The following is an 18,574-nucleotide window of genomic DNA, read 5'->3' on the forward strand; positions in this document are numbered from 1 at the left end:
TTCTTTTATGTTTATGGTTTGTCTTATTCTATTTGTGGATAGTGTTCTGTTGCATGAGTATTGGGTGGGTAATAATGCAAATAGGTTAGAAAAAGAGATCCAACAAGTAGTGACCCTATACGTTTGTTCTTTAAAACCTTTCAATATGGGAGACCAATAGTAAAATCCTCCACCTAAATCTCTGAAACATAGATTCTACCTTGATAGAACAACCCAACCTTCCTGCATAGTTCTACCACAAGCCCAGGGTAATAATTTTGAGCTTAAATCTCAATACATCACTATGTTGCCCCACTTCCATGGGCTGACCTCTGAGGATGCATACCTATTTCTAAGGGAATTTGAAGAGGTATGTGTTCTAATTAAGATCCAACAACTTTCTAATGATGATGTTAAGCTTAGGTTCATCACTTTTGCATTAAAGACCAAGGTAAGAAATGGTTGTATGGGTTACCCACAAATTTTATAACCACATGGGAGAAATTCACAGTTGCCTTCCTCAAGAAGTTTTTCCCAACTCACAACTAATAAGCTTAGAAGTGATATCCTTCTATTTAGGCAAAAACCTAGTGAGTCCTTTTCTAAACTTATGGAGAGATTCAAGGATCTACTCCAAGAATGCCCTCACCATGGCCTAGACTTATGGCATTTATGTCAAATAATTTATTAGGGTATTGATTAACCAACTAAACAAATGATAGATTCTATGTGCCCTGAGGGATTCACATCCTTTATAGATGAAGGAAAGGTATGAGAATTCTTACTTGACTTAGTTGACAAAACTCGTGAGTGGAAATCAACCCAAGAGAGTGAAAGAATTATAGGAGGAAAGGATATTTTGTGGATGGAATAGTAGCCAAGAAAGCCCACTTTGATAGCCTAATCAAAAGGATTGAGGCTATGGTTCCTAGAGAGCCACAATCAATCAATATGTTTAAGATGTGCAATTGGTGCCAATCCCCTGGACATGTTATAGAAGAATGCCCTAACACCTCTGGGAGCATTTCTAATGAAAGTGTTAATGCCTTATATCAGAATAATCCATATAGTAACACTTACAATCTAGGGTGGAGAAATCACCCAAATTTCTCCTGGAACCAAGGCAACCAAGTAGGGCCTTCCAATTTTCATAATCAAAGTCAACCTGGACCTCATTGGCCTCCCTTTGCAGAACAACCTTTTGCCCTAAATACTTTTCCTAGGCCAAATGTAGGACCTTAGGCTAGTTTCCCTAGGCACCTTCTCCTATCATCGTATCAGCAACCCCCTAGGTTTACCAACACTGGAGAGGCAAGTAGAGTAAGTGATTTAGAAAAGAATATGGCCCTCCCCATGACAAGCCATCAAAATCTTACAAGATAACTCACCCAAGTTGTCTCAATTTTGCTTGAGAGGGAGAAAGGAACTTTGCCCAGTCAACCTGTTAGTTCACAAGCACCCACCAATGCATCATTGAATGTGGTACAAGGTCAGATTCAACAAGGGCCTTCCAAATAATGTGATGTTGTTTATGCTCTTAGGAGTGGCCGAGAGTACCAACAGAAGTCAAATAAAATTTGTATTTCAACGAAAGTCTTACCTGTACATATCTGTAAATATCCCAATACTCTTGATACCCAAATTGTATTACATAACATAAGTACATGTGGGCCCGTAGGCGTGATATATACACAAGAAATACAATTTAAACATCTAGAATTCAAAAGGGGTAGCATTCCCAAAATAATCAAAAAGAATCTTTGTATGGTATCAGTGTTGCTGCCTCGCAACACAATAATTGCACGGGCAATCGACCCTATGTCCAAGATCTTCAGAGACCCACCAATCCTCGAATGGAAACTCCACAGTGGGTCCCGGCTCTAGCTCTTCAGCCAAATGCCCTGCAAGATCAATTAAAAATGGTGTGCACGTAGGATGAGCTCACTAGCCCAGTAAGTGAAAAGAAAGACTACACAAGTATGCGCAATATAAATGAACCTATATGCGTGCAATTCATTTTATTAACTTAATCCACCTAGACAACAATTCTAAGTCATAGGTTATATGCTACTCACAACCATAGTGCGCGTATGCCCCAGGTTAGAGTTGTGAGCTTCATCCTACGATACGCCCATAGGATTACCAGAGAAGGCCAGTCATTGGTACTGAAAAGTAAAATGCTCACTTAGAGCATCATGAAAGTAAATTGCTCACCCAGAGCGACATTAAAGTAAAATGCTCATCCAGAACGACATTAATTTAAAGGCAATATGACTGACCCTCTACTATCTCACTGAAATTGCCAACAGGATATATCCAACACCTAAACCCCTACTGGGAAGGGTCGTAGCACAGGGATATGTCAATCTTAACCGCAAACTCTTATGTGAGATAGTACAACTACATAGTGCCACCGCGTCTCATTCCACGGGCCACTAATGCATTCGTGTCCAAGCCAGCTACGACATCTAGTCTAATAAGCATCATAATCAATAGTTAAAATCACCCATCTCACATCACGAAACAAGATCAGACATTTAACAATTAAGGATATCAACAAGTTAAATCATAATTGAATTTCATAATACACACATCAATGCATGCAATGGCATTCATGGATGACTAGTCTACACAATAATAATATGATGACATGACTAGTCTACAACCAGAATGCCATGGTGCAATGTCCTTTTTCCATTTACTTATTTGTGTACGATGATTATCCTTGGTACGAGGTAGATCCAGTGTGCGATGACGTGAATTCTAGTACAACCTATCATACAAGAGTTAGGTTTAGTATACTTCCACTTTAAGATCATAATCAGTGAGGTTTGATGATTTCAATGTGTTTAGAATCAAGAAAGTAGGTTACTTGACAAATTTGGGTCCAATCAGAATCCAAGAAGTCGGATTGGTAGGTTAACCAGCAGGCAGGGCAACCACTAGTCCTTACTCGCCTATCGATCCAGGGACATTGCCTAGACTGACGGGCCACGACCGGTGGCAAGGCACCCACCAATCCTAGCTCGCCTTTCAACCCAGGAATACTGCCTGGACCGACAGTCCAAGATCGACGGGCAAGGCACCCACCAGTCCTTGCTCACCTGTCAGACCAACAGCTCTGTTTGGACCAATGGGCCAAGAGCGATGGGCAAGGTTGCCCACCATTCTTGTTCACCGATCGATCCAGTAGCCCACCCAAGGCAGGTAGGCGCTGGATTGGTAGGTCCCATCAATTTCCAAGCACCCACCACTCGTGACCGAGGGTTTACTACTCTCTCCCATTCTTCATCCCACCTTGGGGAAACTATCATGGGTCGATTCGATCACATTTTTCATAAATCTAAGGTTCCAAATCATTATTCAAACCTAGATCAATGGTTGATCCAAGGTCTTAAGCGTGGATCTTACCTCTTTGCTCAATAACACCTTAAACCCTCAAATCTTTTTCTTTAGCTCAAGAGATCAATAAAAGCTTCACAAATCTTACAAGTCTTCCTCTAAATCCTTAATAAACAACATATAGAACCTCTATTAAACCTTAGATTCATATTCTCAAAAGATAGTAGCAAGATCCAAAGGATTTCTACCCAAATTGAAGGGCTTCACTTTGCGTTTCATAAAGGCTTAGGAAATATGGATTTTACTCACCTCAAATTGTAGATCTCGAGATGAGGATCGCTAATCCGGTGTCAGATTCAAGAGATCTGACCCTGACAATACACAACAATCGTCTCTTTCCCCATTTTCTTCTTCCTTCCTCTCTCCTCTTTCTTCTTTTTCTCTCTCTTCTTTACTTTTCTCAACTACTATGTAAAACAATAAATGATGTAAAAGAGAGGTAATAAATGCTATTTATAGTGGGGTAAAAATATCTAGTGACCAAATTAGTAGGTCACACTGGTGGATCTAACCCACCTATGACCACCCATCAGTCGGTCAAAACTTAGCCCATACATTGGGATTTTTGTTGGGACTCGACCCCGCGTATTTCACTCTCGATAATTGATTAATACACTTACTTTACATAAAATACGATTACATACCTTTATTATGCGTACATGGCCTCGTGATATGTGTAAGTGCACGGCTTGGGTATGTAGACTTCACTAGGCACTGACTCCAACTCATTTGGCCAACCCGAGTTCAGAGTCACCCTTATCACCATGCTCCATAAAGTATCCACCATGGCTCGCTCGGTTTCAAGTCCTGCAAGACCAAGCCGAACCAATTGGGCAATTAGACCTAATTTAGAAAGTAGGGTATCACAGACTGACCCTCCAAGGCACCCACTGAGTAGTCCGATCTGATCCCGATAGTTGCGGGGCAATCCTGAAGATTATGGATCGCACTGCTTAGTAGATCTTGCAGCCAACTCAGCAAATCTTATCCTTTGAAGCCCAAGGGAGAGATCTCTCAAGGAGATTCGTCCAACCCTGGACTTTCCATTCAGAGAACCAATTTCCTAATAGGACTCTCACAAGAGATCTCCTACCAAAGTTGGACACTCACAAAACGTGGACACTTGCCAGACGTGGGACTCTCCACTACAGCCACAACCAATCTGTATAAATACCCATGTAAACTCCCTAAAAAGGGGGTCGATTCTTTAACTACTTGAATCACTTGTGGAGATTTCTTGATTTAGGTATTGGAGAGTTCCCCGCTGGATTAGCCTCGCTCTCCCTTATCTGTTCTTTTGTGTAGGTCTAGCATGAAAGGTCTAGTCCTGCTAAGAAGATCACCTGGGCAGAGAGCATATTGTGTCACCAACGATTCTGATTCTACGTTTTAAGGTTGGGGGTGGAGGTTCCAACGATTTCATAGAAGGTACGAGGAAGAGAAGCTCCTCATGGGTTTGGTTGATTCCACAAATAGTATGGGAATTCCAATTCTACAGTCTAGGGTTTGGAGTTCTACATTTTGGGATGGAGATTGGAGAGGTTCGAAATAGGTTAAGTGAATATACAGTGTCATGCTATCCTATCTGATAGAAAAGGATGCCATGCTCCGAAGAGGGTCTTTTACGGGCTCGCAAATCCCAAGTTTGTCTATGAAGAGCAAATCTAATTGTATTAGTGTTTATAATTACTTTCTTCTGTGTGATACTAATTGATAGGATCTCATTTGTAAGTGCTACAAGATCTTGTGCACTGGAGCGCCCGAATTTTTTCATATGGAACACTTTATTTTCCAAGTAGAATCCCCTAGTATATGAAAGAATGAAAAGACACTTTCGTTGTGGAATAAGTGGCCTTCGTATCGGAATGCATCTATTGAATTTCTTCAGACCGATTAGAGCATGACCCACTTTTTCGAGAATATGAGTCAAAGCAATAAAAAGACTTTATAGTGGAAGATTCTTCACAATCCCTAGTGAGATGGTTTACTAATAGATCGAAACATAAGGAATCCAACTCATCTATCTCATACACAGATAGATCATGAATGTTTAGAATCCTTATTATGCAACGAGACATTGCTTCTGCGAAATATAATTAAAAGCTGAAATCATAAATATACCAATCAAGAGGATCTACTCCTCCTGAGGCGGTAGCCATAGCAAGGCAGCTTGTGCCAACACTTGCCTCACCTTGGGTCGAATGCATGGATTTTTTTGAGAAAAATCAAGAGTTCAGTTTTGACCATCGGATTTAAAGCTAAGTAGCAAACACCAAGTACCCCAACACCGCTGGACATTCCATTTTGGCTTCGAAGCAAGAGAATGATTTCCTCCGCTGGCCTTACTTTTGTATTTCTAATGTTTTCAGAAAGAGAAAGATGATGAGAGAGAAAGGAGGCTTTCCAGTTTCCTGCCACATTCCTCTCTTTTTCTTTCTGGCTTTTCTCCCCAGAAACCCTCTTTAATTACCTGTTTTCCACCTTTTTTTCGTTCGCCAGACCTGTCTCTCAATAGAAACCCACAGCATAAACCAGGTAAGTTTTTCTTTCCTTTTGTTCCCTCTTTTTGTTTTTTTTTTTTTTTTTTTTTTGATATTTATCATTTTTGTTTCTTTCGATCAAATCCTTGATTGCTTGGGTCAATCTAGGATTCTTTTCCTTCTTCTCTTATTGTTCCTGGATTGTCTCGAATTGGGTGCAATTTTGGATAAAAATGTTTCAACAGATCCGTTCCTTCCTTGAGAATTAAGGGTTATTGTCTTTTAGCTTTCTTGCTTGTTTTCCGAATTAATTTCGTTTTTTTTTTTCCTGTTTCTAGCAGTCCGGTTTGGGAATTCTGGTTTCCTATTGGAAATGATTGTTGGTTAATGGTTTTTTTAATCAAAACATTAGGAAAGACACGTTTGACTATTCTATCGTAAATCAGTGGCGTCCTAATTTTGGTATTGTTTGTCAGAATTAAGGATTTGTTGCTGAGTCATTTGTGTTTTCTTATGAAGAACGAGGTTCATAATGACAGCTTGTTGGTGAGAATTTGCGAATTTTAAACGTTTAATAGTTTCTTAATGTTTTAAACTTGATTCTTGTCTGTTACTGTTTTTGTTAGGTGTTTGGAACCATTAAGAATTTGAATGCTTTGATTAATTAATTTTTAGTGTCATTGGCGTTTATTAAACAGATTCTTAAACTGGTTTCAACTTTTAATTCCAAATGAACAACCTTGATTATAAGCCTTTGACATGTTAATTACATTATTTGTTTTTTAATTAAATGTGAAATGCCTTGAATTATTAAAAAGAGTTTAAGCCTTTGTTTAATAAATATTTCATTGTCAACGGAAGCTATGCTTTAAAATGTAGAGGATTCTTTGTAGAATAACACCACTATCACAGGTTAAACTGATGAATTGGTTGTGGCATGGCAGGCACATGCACCTTCTGGCTTCTTGGCATGCCCAGAGAATCAAAATTCTGATTTGAGGAAGAAAGAAAGGATGCGCCGGTGGTTCTGTTGTACATGTCAAGTAGAGGAGTCTTACCAGTCAAATGAAAGTGGACTCCTGAAAAGTCCAATTAACCATGCAGATGGTAAGTCACTGGTCCATGGAAAAAAAAAAACAATGAATCACATGTTTTCTTTGTAATCCAATTTCTGTCATAAATCACCAAAGGGGTGGGGGGAGTTGTGGATGGATAGATACAACATGGAAGTAACTTTAGCCCTTCCTAAATTTCTTGAATAGTTGACTGTGTGCCAAAGAAGTTAACGGCGTAGACATGAGAAACTGTCGATCTCAAAGCTTGCTAGGGGTTTGTTGCAGTATTAATATCTTGTAACTAGAACCAGAAAACAGAGAAAGAAAGAATGAAGAAGAAGAGAAGAGAAGAGAAGAGAAGAAAAGAAGATGAAACCACAGGCAGTCCAAAAACAGAGCACAACTTGCGATCAGTCCAGAATAATGCTGATCGCAGGGTTCTTTTGATTATATAGGTATAATAATGAGTGTACAAAGACAAGACTGCCCCCAATACATAAGCATAAAACCCTAACAGCATATAGGGACCCGATAGGATAGATTTGCCCCTATCGGGTCCAGAGGAAGGCGCTAATCCCGATCCCTTCTCAACACTCCTCCTCAAGTTGGAGCATATACATCACCCATGCTCAGCTTGGTATAACCATTGTGAAAGCTTGGAGTAAACAACGACTTAGTAAACATGTCAGCTAACTGATCCGCCGAAGGAACAGACGGAGTCTCTATCAGCTTCTTGAGAACAACATCACGAACAAAATGACAGTCCACCTCTATGTGCTTGGTCCTCTGATGGAAAACCGGGTTACTAGCAATGTAAACTGCAGCTTGGTTGTCATAATACATCTTCATAGGCTTGATCATTGGAAATCCCAACTCTAAGAATAACGACCGCAGCCACATCAACTCAGCAATGGTATGAGCCATAGCTCTGTACTCGGCCTTTGCACTCGACCGGGCAATAGTAGTTTGCTTCTTGTTACGCCACGTAATAAGATTACCTTCAACAAAGGTATAGTATCCAGTAGTAGATCTCCGATCACTAGCAGAGTCAGCCCAATCAGCATCAGAGTAACCAACGAGGTCCATATGCCGATTAGGTCGATAAATCAACTCTTTTCCAGGGGCACCTTTCAGGTAACGAAGAACACGAATGACAACATCCCAATGGACTTTCTGAGGAGACTGCATAAACTGACTAAGAACTCCAACAACATAAGAAATGTCAGGACGAGTCACAGTCAGGTAAATCAACTTGCCAGTCAGGCTCCTGTACTAATGCACATCCTGGAAGGGTTCACCATCATCCACACCAAACTTTGGGTGAGGATCCATAGGAGTATCAACAGGTTTGGATGCAAACATCTCAGTATCAGATAGAAGATCCACCACATACTTCCTTTGAGACAGACTGATACCTTTCTTGCAGCGGATTACCTCAATCCCAAGGAAATAATGAAGTTGGCCTAGATCCTTTGAAAATGGTGCTGGAGATGATTTTTTATTTCAGAAATTCCTGCCTCATCATTACCAGTCAGAATAATGTCATCAACATATACAACCAAGACAACAAGTTTATCACCTCTGCGACGAACAAACACAGAATGATCAGAATAACACTGAGAAAACCCACAAGTAACTATGGTAACACTGAACTTGTCAAACTATGTCCGAGGAGACTGTTTCAGCCCATATATGACCTTGTGTAGGCGACACACACGACCTGTGCTCTCCCGTTGAGCAACATACCTCGAAGGTTGCTCTATATACACCTCCTGTAGATCACCATACAAGAAGGTATTCTTGATGTCCAACTGAAATAAGGGTCAATCAAAGTTGACAGCAAGAGAAATAAGAAGACGAACAAAATTCAGTCTAGCAACCGGGGAGAAGGTCTCAAAGTAGTCAACACCATATGTCTGAGTATACCCCTTAGCAACCAGACAGGCCTTCAACCGCTCAACAGAACTATCAGAATGATACTTAACAGTGTACACCCAGCGACACTTCACTGGATCCTTACTAGGAGGTAAATCTACTAGGCTCAAGGTACCACGAATCAAAAGAGCATTCATTTCTACATCCATGGCAGCCTTTCATACAGGGATACGGAGGGCCTCAGTATGGGTACGGGGAATAGGGTTGGTGGAAATTGATAAGGCAAGACCATGGATAGGAGAGGGAAGATGAGATAAAGACACAAAATTATCAATAGGGTACACAATCATAGATTTGTTAGTGCAAGAATGAGTACCTTTCCTATGCGCAATTGGTAAGTCATCAGCCGAAGGAGGAAGAGGAGCTACACCTGAGGAAGCCGACAGTGGAAGGAGTTAAGCATCCGGAGTAATTACCTCACCACTTGACTGTCCAATCTTCTTCCTGCGCTAATAAACCTGTAGAGGAGGGGAGTCACTGGCACCAGGAGCATCAGGGAAGGGTATAAGTGAGGGTGTGGGTGGAGATGGAGAAGACCACTCTACACTAGACGAGGACACTGGAGGAGGGTAGAATGAAGTCCCTTCAAAGAAGGTCACATCAGTACTAACAAAGTTCCTGTGTGTAGTAGGGTCATAATAATTATACCCTTTATGAGTACGAGAATAGCCGAAAAAAACACATTTAGTAGACCTGGGAGACAACTTATCAACTTGCATGTGCAAATTATGAACAAAGCACACACACCCAAAAACCCGAGGAGGAACAGGAAAACTCGGTAAATTAGGAAACATAACAGAGAAGAGAGATTTATTAGATAAAACAGAGGATGGCATGCGGTTAATCAAATGACATGCAGTTAGGACACCATCACACCAAAACTGTTTAGGAACATGCATGTGTAACGTCATGCCTCGGGCAACCTCAAGGAGGTGTTGATTTTTGCACTTAGCTACTCCATTTTGCTGTGGAGTATAAGCACAACTAGTTTGGTGGATCATCCCATGAGTGTCACAAAAATCAGAAATATCAGTTTGAGCATATTCTAAAGCATTATCAAAACGAAAAATTTTAATAGGAATGCCAAATAGACTCTTTATTTCATTATGGAAATTTTTGAATACATGCAAAAATTTAGACCTGTCCTTTAACATGTAAAGCCATGTAAGGTGGGAATGATCATCCACAAAAGTCACAAAATACCGAAACCCAAATCTATTACTGACTCGGCAAGGACCCCATACAGTAGAGTGGACTAAAGAAAACAAAGAAGGATTAAGAGACAAAGTGAGATGCGAAAGACACACGTGATGTTTTCCCAACTCACACACTTCACACTCTAGCCTAGGAGTAGACTTAAAACTAGGAAATAAAAGTTGTAACCTAGTAAGTGACAAATGACCTAAATGACAATGCCATTGGAAATGAGTAATGTCCCCAAAAGCAGTAGTAGTAGCAGCAGCAGAAGTGGTAGGACAGCCGCTGTTGAGGTAATATAATCCATTCTTTTCATGCCCTCCACCATTCGTCTTCCTCGTGTGAAGATCCTGAAAGACACAATAAGAAGGAAAGAATGTTACGGAGCAATTTAACAAACTAGTTAATTGACCCAGAGAGAAGACTCAATGGAAATTGAGGAACATGTAAGACAGAAGATAGGTTTATGGATGTGGTAGGTGAAATAGAGCCATGCCCAAGAATTGGCGTTGAAACACCATTAGCGAGAATTACAGAATTCGAACTAGAATTAGTAGAAAAACTCTTAAAAAGTGATGACTTACCGGTCATATGGGCAGAAGCACCTGAATCAATGATCCAGGGGGTAGATGTAGTAGTAAGGAGGGCTGAGGTACCTGTGTGGGCTAGGGTAGCAGCAGATGTAAACGCACCATTGGATGTATTAGAAGATGCCTCAAGAGTGTGCAAGCGCCAGAGCAACTGATTAATGTCATCGCGCAGACTAGTAGAGGAATCTTTTGAAGAAGGTGTAGGCTTAGTAGCAACCGGAGACACTGTGTCAGTACCATCATTCGACACTGCATGATTGGCCAACTGGATTACCCATTTTGGCTTTCCATGCTTGGCCCAACAAGTCTCAATAGTATGATTAGGCTTCCCACAGTATGTATATTGTCAAGCAGCACAATCAAAAGTTTGCCCAGTAGAACCCTTACCAGCAAAGCCATAGCTTCCCCCTTGACTGCGACCACGGCCACGGTTAGCAACAAAAGCAGAGTTGTCTTTGGAAGACTGATCAGACTTGGTGGAGGAGGTGATGCACTGCAACTGAGAATAGGCATCATTCAAAGTAGGAACCGTGTCTCCCGCAAGTAAATGACCCTTCACGGCCTTTAGATTATTATTCAGACCAGCCAAGAACTTGGAGACAAAGAATTCATTACGCTGAGCCTTCGGCTTGTCAATATTAGTGGTTAAGGGTTGGAAGACATTGAGTTCTTCTACCATTCCCTTGAAAGTACTGTAATATTCTGAAAGAGATTTGTCAGACTAGCGAAACTGAAACAAATTCTCATAAATATCATAAATTCGTGTCATGTTCTTTTCCTAAGAGTTGGTTTCTCGCAAATCATCCCATACTCCCTTTGCAGTAGAATGGAACATGACATTGGCAGCTACATCTGGTTCCATACTGTTCCACAACCAAATTAGAATAAGAGCATTCTCCTTCAGCCAGGTATCATAACCAGTGTCAGAAGATAAAGGTGGATCAGAAGTGGTGTACTTGAGTTTGCCCTTGGCCATCAGATATATTTTAACCGATTGAGCCCACAGAAGGTAGTTGGAATTACCCTTGAGCTTGATGGAGGTAATCTGGACATTGATGTTGTCCGAGGTAGAAGAGGCAGTAGTAGGGGTGGTAGTAGTAGGAGTAGCCAAGTCTTTGGTCCCAGCCATGAGAGTCAAATAATAATCTCCCACCAAGTAGATCTGAAAAACCAGCAGCAGTGAGCAACCGGACACCACAAATTGCAAAAAAAAAATAATCAGCCGTTAGGGGCTGGTATTGGTGTCGATTCACCCTTGATAGGAGAACCCAACTTCTGCAAGAAGGCTAATTGCATGGGTCAAAAACACACAGCGGCAGCAGCAACTTTCAGCAGCAAGTGTAAAAGGAATCCGAAGTAATAGAAGCATCCATCGATAGTGAAGTAGGAGTAGCAGCCATCAGTAGAGGAGAACTAGCCCAGCGGCTTTAAAAAATAGCAAGAACCAGCATTAACAACCAATAGCAGCAGTATAGAAGATGATTTACATGTATTGTAGATCACTTCATGGTAATTAGGTCATAGTAATTGCAGCAAAAAGGCGGCTGCGCACCAAAGAGGGTTATTGCTAGGTTGAAATCAGCTGCGATAGGATTGTTTGGACCAATCTAGTTGATTAAACCTGCTCTGATACCATGTTGCAGTATTAATATCTTGTAACCAGAACCAGAAAACAGAGAAAGAGAGAAGTAGAGAAGAGAAGAGAAGAGAAGAGAAGAGAAGAAAAGAAGAAGAAACCACAGGTAGTCCAAAAACAGAGCACAACCTGCAATCAGTCCAGAATAATGCTGATCGCAGGGTTCTTTTGATTATATAGGTATAATAATGAGTGTACAAAGACAAGACTGCCCCCAATACATAGCATAAAACCTTAACAGCATATGGGGACCCGATAGGACAGATTTGCCCCTATTGGGTCCAGAGGAAGGCGCTAATCCCGATATCGGGATTAGCCCTTCTCAACAGGGTTAATTACAAGCATGATGTTTGTCCTTTATAGCTTAAAGTGTGTGGCATAATGCGTCAGATTTTTTGCTTGCAGTGTGAAAAATTTTTGGTTTCATGTATAATTGGGTACTTTATTTTCTATTTAACTTTCAAGATGGAATAACATGTTTCATTAAACTTGAATTGGCGATAGCAAGGGATATGATTTATTTAAAGGAAATGGTGGATTATCACAGGAATGGTTGATATTTAAAATGGCATGATCATGGCTTGGAGTCTTGCTCTGGTTCTTTTGAAACCAAGTGAGAGCTTTTATTTTTCTGTTTCTTCGGTGGAGGAAAGTTTGAGGCCTGTAGGACATCGGCCATTACCGCCTTCATGATGTATCATCGGAGTTTAAATATCATTGTATTAGAAAATCAAACTGTGAGAGACAATCTTGCCAAAGAGGAAATGGTTGGTGGTTAAGCATAGTTGGATAGGTTGATAAATTTGTTGTTGGAAATTTTCCTCCAGGTGTAAAGGGAGTAGAGGAAGTATAGTCTTTATAGCCTATGTTAAATGTCCTTGAAGGCCCAGATGGCCTTGACTAATGTGGTATTGGTGTGTCCAGGCTGACACAAGTGATGCAGGCTTTGATAGATTGTGGGCAACTTGTAAGATTTAGGGGTGGTAAGATTGTCTAGGCTGTAGTTGAGTAATATGCTTGAGTTATTACTTGAGAATGCATCTGTTGAAATTCAAACTTGTAACAAGTTGGATCTAGCTTGGCATCAATTTGTTTTAGCTTTCATCAATTATTTTATACCATAGTAGCTTCAGAAAGGATATGTATTCTTTTAATTTTTTCAAGTAAAACGATTTCTTAGAAGGGAAAAGGAAACCTCTCATGGAAGATTTTAGAATAGGTAATCTCCACCCCCAACCACCCCCAGCCCCCACCCCCCCCCTCCCCAAAAAAAAAAAAAAAAAGGGTTCCTTTCCCTTCACAAGCTTAACATGGTTGTTGAATCTTGCTCCTCCAGTCCACTGAAATGCATCAAGTGGTGGCAGCTGGAACCAACTCTTATATTTTCTACCCTATAGTCCTATCTTAGTGCGTAACTACGAAAGATAGGTGATGTAGATCGCAGGAACAAGGCCCTAAAACCAGTCCAGACCGGGTGTGGGATGCAACTGTTATGGGAGGCAGCCTGGTCTGGTGTGGCTTAGTTCTTTTGGTTCTTGATTGGTTCAACCCAAGGACTGCTTGTGGGGAGAAGAACTGAAGAAGATTCCTTCATGATTTGTTAGCCCCTTGGCCAGCTCGCATGGAAGAGTTTATGTTGTAAGATTTTTGGAAATCTTTGACTGATCTAGTTTCCATTTTCATATTTCCTTGTAATAGCTAGGAAGATATTGTCTAGCTAGTTTTTAATTTTAGTTTTTACGTTTAGAAAGTAGGAATTCTAATTTATCGGAGTTCTATCTTTGTAAAAGGCAGGGATTTGATTTGATTTTTGATTAGTTTCCAAATAGGCCAATATCTAGTTGTAAAGGGATTCCTTTCCTTTCCATGCAAGGAAGGACCCAATTTTGTAATCAATTTGAAAGTTTATAAATAAAAGAAGAAGGTTGATCTATAGCCGACAAATTAATGAAGAAAAAAATGAGTTGGTTTATTCCCAAAAAAATAAAAAAAATAAAAAAATAAAAAATAAAATAAAACTATGAGATGCGGTGAGGTAAGAGACCTCGTGGGTGAGATGCCCAGGGAAGAGTGAGAGACTCTAGCCAACCTATCCCCCTTCCCCATCTATCTTCTTCTTCCCCTTCTCCTTCTCCTTCTTCTTCTCCTTCTCCTCTCCTTTTTCTGTTTATTGTTTCATCTTTAATTTCTGTTACTAGTTTCCTGCGACACCATCAAATCTGGATTTCTGGACAGCAAGTTTCTTGGAGGTTCTATCACTACTGGAATATTGATCCTACTGTAGGGTTGGTTCTCGTTTGAACCAGCTTCTACATTAATATGCATCTTTAAACAGTCAAGCATTATGGATAGTTCCCTTGCAGAATTGATAGCATTTACAAGCCCTGCATATGGAGAAGTATTACTTTTCTTATAGAAACTGCAGTACTTATTACTCTGATCTCTTAGTAAAAATATTCTGTTTTACAATTTTGGCTGGACTAGTGCCAGGTTTAATGTTTGTCTTGATCTGTTAAGTTAAAACTTGGTTGAATTGGCCTCAATTTTGTCATTTAGTTCTCTACATTTTTTAAACATGTACGAAAATATTTCAGAGATGCTGAACAAAAGTGTTGAACATGGTTGTCAAGATGTCGGCAATGCCAAGACGTCCAGGCACCTTAGTCACCTATGTGGGCGCCTAGATCGCCTTGTTGGTGTTGCCGAGCATCTAGGCCCCCTCCAACGCTTTGGGCCGCCTAGGTCAAGGTTTGAAATCTCGTCTCATTTCGGTGTTTCGGTGGCTTCAGAATCACCAACTCGCCGAGATCTTTTTTTTTTTTTTGACTCGGTTGACTGTTTCGGTGGTCAAACGGCCATACTATGATCTGAAACTTGATGGGTAGCTTGTTTTAAGGTTAATAAACATGCTCAGAACTTAAATTTGCAAAAATATTAAAACATGATAGTGTTTTAGAGTTGCACCCTTGTTTGACAGCAACTGTTGAACTGTTTTGGAGATTTTACCTGCTTCGTTGCTAGAACAAGATATAATATGATAGTAAAACAAATAGATAATGCATCTAAGCCATGATCAAAACATACATCAACATTAATTAACTAATATTTAGAGTACTAGAGTAATATACTATGCAACTCCCTAACTTCCAAGTCCCAACTAAAGTCATCCATTGAGCGTCTTACACTCTTACTCTTAAATCTCCGATAGAGTCGTAGATCAGCCAATGGTGAGTAACATATATATAATTGAGTTCTATCAAACCTATATTGACCATAAAAAAATACATTTTATGTTGATGGAAAATGTATTTTTTAAACCAGAAAAATAAAAAAAATATTTATGAACAAAAAAAAAAAATTCGACTCCGTGAGGTCATAGATTGGCCTCTAGTTCATAACATATAAAAAGTCTAGCCCTATCCAATTTGTACTTTACTATTTAAAAAAAAATGGTCTTGGGGAAAGTGGTTTACCTTTCCAAAGCTTGAAATGTGTAGATCATCAACTTGGAGTGATCTTCAAGGCAATAGATGTGATGATGTGGTAAATTAGTGGACAACGGAGTGATTTTTTGTTCAAATGCAAGGAGGAGCCGAAATTTCACCGAGAGCCAAAATTTCACTGAGATAGCCAAGTTGGAGTCGAAATTTCGACTCCCCCTCGCGAGATATTGTATTTATAAGCCTTGGTTGGTATCATTTCGGTATCTTGATTGAGATGGTACCAAAATTTCAGCCAAGATACCGAAATTTTGACTGAGATGATGTCATTTTTGTAATTCGTAGCACATCTCGACTCGGTGAAAAAAAAAAAAAAAAAAAGGAAATTACCGAGATCTCGGCAAGATTTTGAACCATGGCCTAGGTGTTGTGACAACCATGGTGCTGAAGTATTTCTTTTTTATAGTAAAGAAAGACAGGCGACAGAAAATTTTCCAGCTAGTTTCTTTTTGTGAAGAAACAGGAATTGATATGTTCGATTGTTTATTGCTTTTTTGTCAATCAATCCTTAATCATGGTGTGTGTTCTTTTCTTGTTATTTGTTACTGTGATGCCAAATAAAAATACTTTGTACTGTCCCTCGGTAAAATCTAATACTGCTGTTGGACCTATTAGATCGGTCCTATTAAATCCCAATCCAATTTGGATGATCCTGTTATCCAGATTACATTTGCAAAACTATCCTGGCTTTTATTGGGAAAATTATGGAAAGTTCAAAAGGAAAACCTGTGTTTCTTGGAATTTTTCTAATTTAGCATAGTACCATTCAAACATCTGTATAAGGCATTTAAAGATTCTTTGAGGATGGAAGTTTAATTTCTTGAATCACAGAAAATTTTCCCCTTGTTAGCTTCGTTTTATTCAATGTCATGTGAGAAAATGTTATGGGATCTATTACAATATCACCATTTCAGATATTTGTTTCAGGGTTGAGCAGATCATGTCATGTGTTTTCCCTTTTTTCTGTTTAAACTAATTATTTGGTGCCTATCAGAAAACCAGAAAGGCTCGAAGGCATCTGCTCCAGTGAAGACGGAAGAACTAAAAGCACCACCACCTATTGAAGTGCCTGCGTTGTCTTTAGATGAAATAAAGGAAAAAACTGACAACTTTGGATCAAAGTCATTGATTGGTGAAGGATCATATGGAAGAGTATATTATGCAACCTTAAACAACGGAAAGGCTGTGGCTATAAAAAAGCTTGATGTTTCATCTGAGCCCGAGTCCAATGTTGAGTTTTTGACTCAGGTATCTCTAGAAACTTACATGATAATTCAATTTCTAGTATTTTTAATTATGGTCATACTCATTGGTTTAAGTAAATAGAGAGGATTGGATTTTTGGATCCTTCATGTCTTATTCTCCTCTTGTGGTTACCTGTTGTAATTGACTATATTTATCTTCCTAATTTCAGGTTTCAATGGTGTCAAGATTGAAGCATGAAAACCTTGTTGGGTTGCTTGGATACTGTGTGGAAGGAAATCTCCGTGTATTAACATATGAGTTTGCTACCATGGGGTCTTTGCATGACATTTTGCATGGTATGGTGTCAGGATTATCAACATGTGTTTATGAAAACTTATACCTTCTTGAATGGTACTTTCCTTCCTTGCTTTGGACCCTTTTCTTTAATATTTTATTGTAATTGCAGGAAGAAAGGGAGTCCAAGGTGCACAACCAGGTCCTTTGCTTGACTGGATGCAGCGTGTGAGAATTGCTGTTGATGCAGCTAGGGGACTGGAGTACTTGCATGAGAGGGTTTCACCTCCTATTATACACCGAGATATCAGATCAAGCAATGTGCTCCTATTTGAAGATTTCAAAGCCAAAGTTGCAGATTTCAATCTTTCAAATCAGGCTCCTGACATGGCTGCTCGTCTACATTCAACCCGAGTTTTGGGGACTTTTGGTTATCATGCTCCAGAGTAATGCTGCTGAGCCTTATACTATGGTCATGTTTTTATTTGGCTATAATGTTTTCTTTGAGGTTCTCTTCTGCAACTAAATGATTGAGTGGTTGACTTTCCTTATGACACCGGGTTGTTGATGGCATTATCATTCCTATTACCCATGTATGGATGTTTGTGGCTGAACTTATTATTTTAATCATTGCACCCCAATGTCCTATAGATGCCTTTTTTTTTTTTTGGGGGGGGGTGGGGGGTTGGTTATAGAGTACTTGCTGTACTTCATATACATGTATTCAAAGTCACTGTATATGAATGCATCTGTTTGTTGGAGTAACACTATGAAATGTTGTCACTTGCTGCGCTGCTCAAGTTTTGGTTTAACTAATGTCTCAGAATCTGTTAGAATATACTTTTGTGTGTTTGTGTGTGTGTGGAGGCAGCTATCTAGTTTTCTAGATTAGATTTAGTGTTCACCCCAATAATTTGTTTAGTTCAAGGAGTTTAAGCTGTGATGATGATCCTTGTGGGAAGTCTAGGGAGCTTCTATGTTTATTCTTTGAAATGCCTCTGATCCTTCAATTCACATTTTTCCGGTGGTTAAGACTAGATGTTATATCATGGCTCCTGTATCAGGGAATGAGTCTGATTAAATCAATCATTTTCTTTTTTCTTTTGAAAACAATTATAGAATCAAAATTAGGGAATTGAGCTTGAGCGGAACCTACGCCATTCTTCCATTTATCCAGTTTGCTTTTGTTTTCTCTACTTCACATAGTCAAGCTTCATGAAATTCCAGCAGCACTGCAGTTGCACCAAATATCCTGTCTTTTCTGCATAAATGAATTTTCCATCGATTATCCCTTTATAGACCCTCGCTTGGCAGTTCTGAT

General features: G+C 39.7%; 1 protein-coding gene and 1 non-coding gene across 3 annotated transcripts in view; one reads left to right on the forward strand and one right to left on the reverse strand.

Annotated features, from left to right (window-relative positions):
• Positions 1-529: 529 nt before the first annotated feature.
• Positions 530-636, reverse strand: LOC122069090. The gene has a single exon (XR_006137359.1). It is a non-coding gene; the product is annotated as a small nucleolar RNA R71 (small nucleolar RNA).
• A 4,858-nt stretch (positions 637-5,494) lies between these two features.
• The window catches only part of LOC122069085 (PTI1-like tyrosine-protein kinase 3), a 30,636-nt gene continuing 17,556 nt past the window's right edge, over positions 5,495-18,574 (forward strand). Inside the window, exons 1-5 of one of the 2 annotated variants that reach the window (XR_006137355.1) lie at positions 5,495-5,916; positions 6,806-6,968; positions 16,769-17,022; positions 17,189-17,315; positions 17,426-17,699. Coding sequence is in view for 1 of the 2 variants with exons in the window: in XM_042633035.1 (XP_042488969.1) it covers positions 6,875-6,968; positions 16,769-17,022; positions 17,189-17,315; positions 17,426-17,699 (749 nt within the window). In the remaining variant the exon portion in view is untranslated. The remainder of the gene's footprint in view (positions 5,917-6,805; positions 6,969-16,768; positions 17,023-17,188; positions 17,316-17,425; positions 17,700-18,574) is intronic. The other variant, XM_042633035.1, reaches the window with a different exon arrangement.

This window comes from Macadamia integrifolia, unplaced genomic scaffold, assembly GCF_013358625.1.
Source record: "Macadamia integrifolia cultivar HAES 741 unplaced genomic scaffold, SCU_Mint_v3 scaffold532, whole genome shotgun sequence".
Lineage (NCBI taxonomy): Eukaryota > Viridiplantae > Streptophyta > Magnoliopsida > Proteales > Proteaceae > Macadamia > Macadamia integrifolia.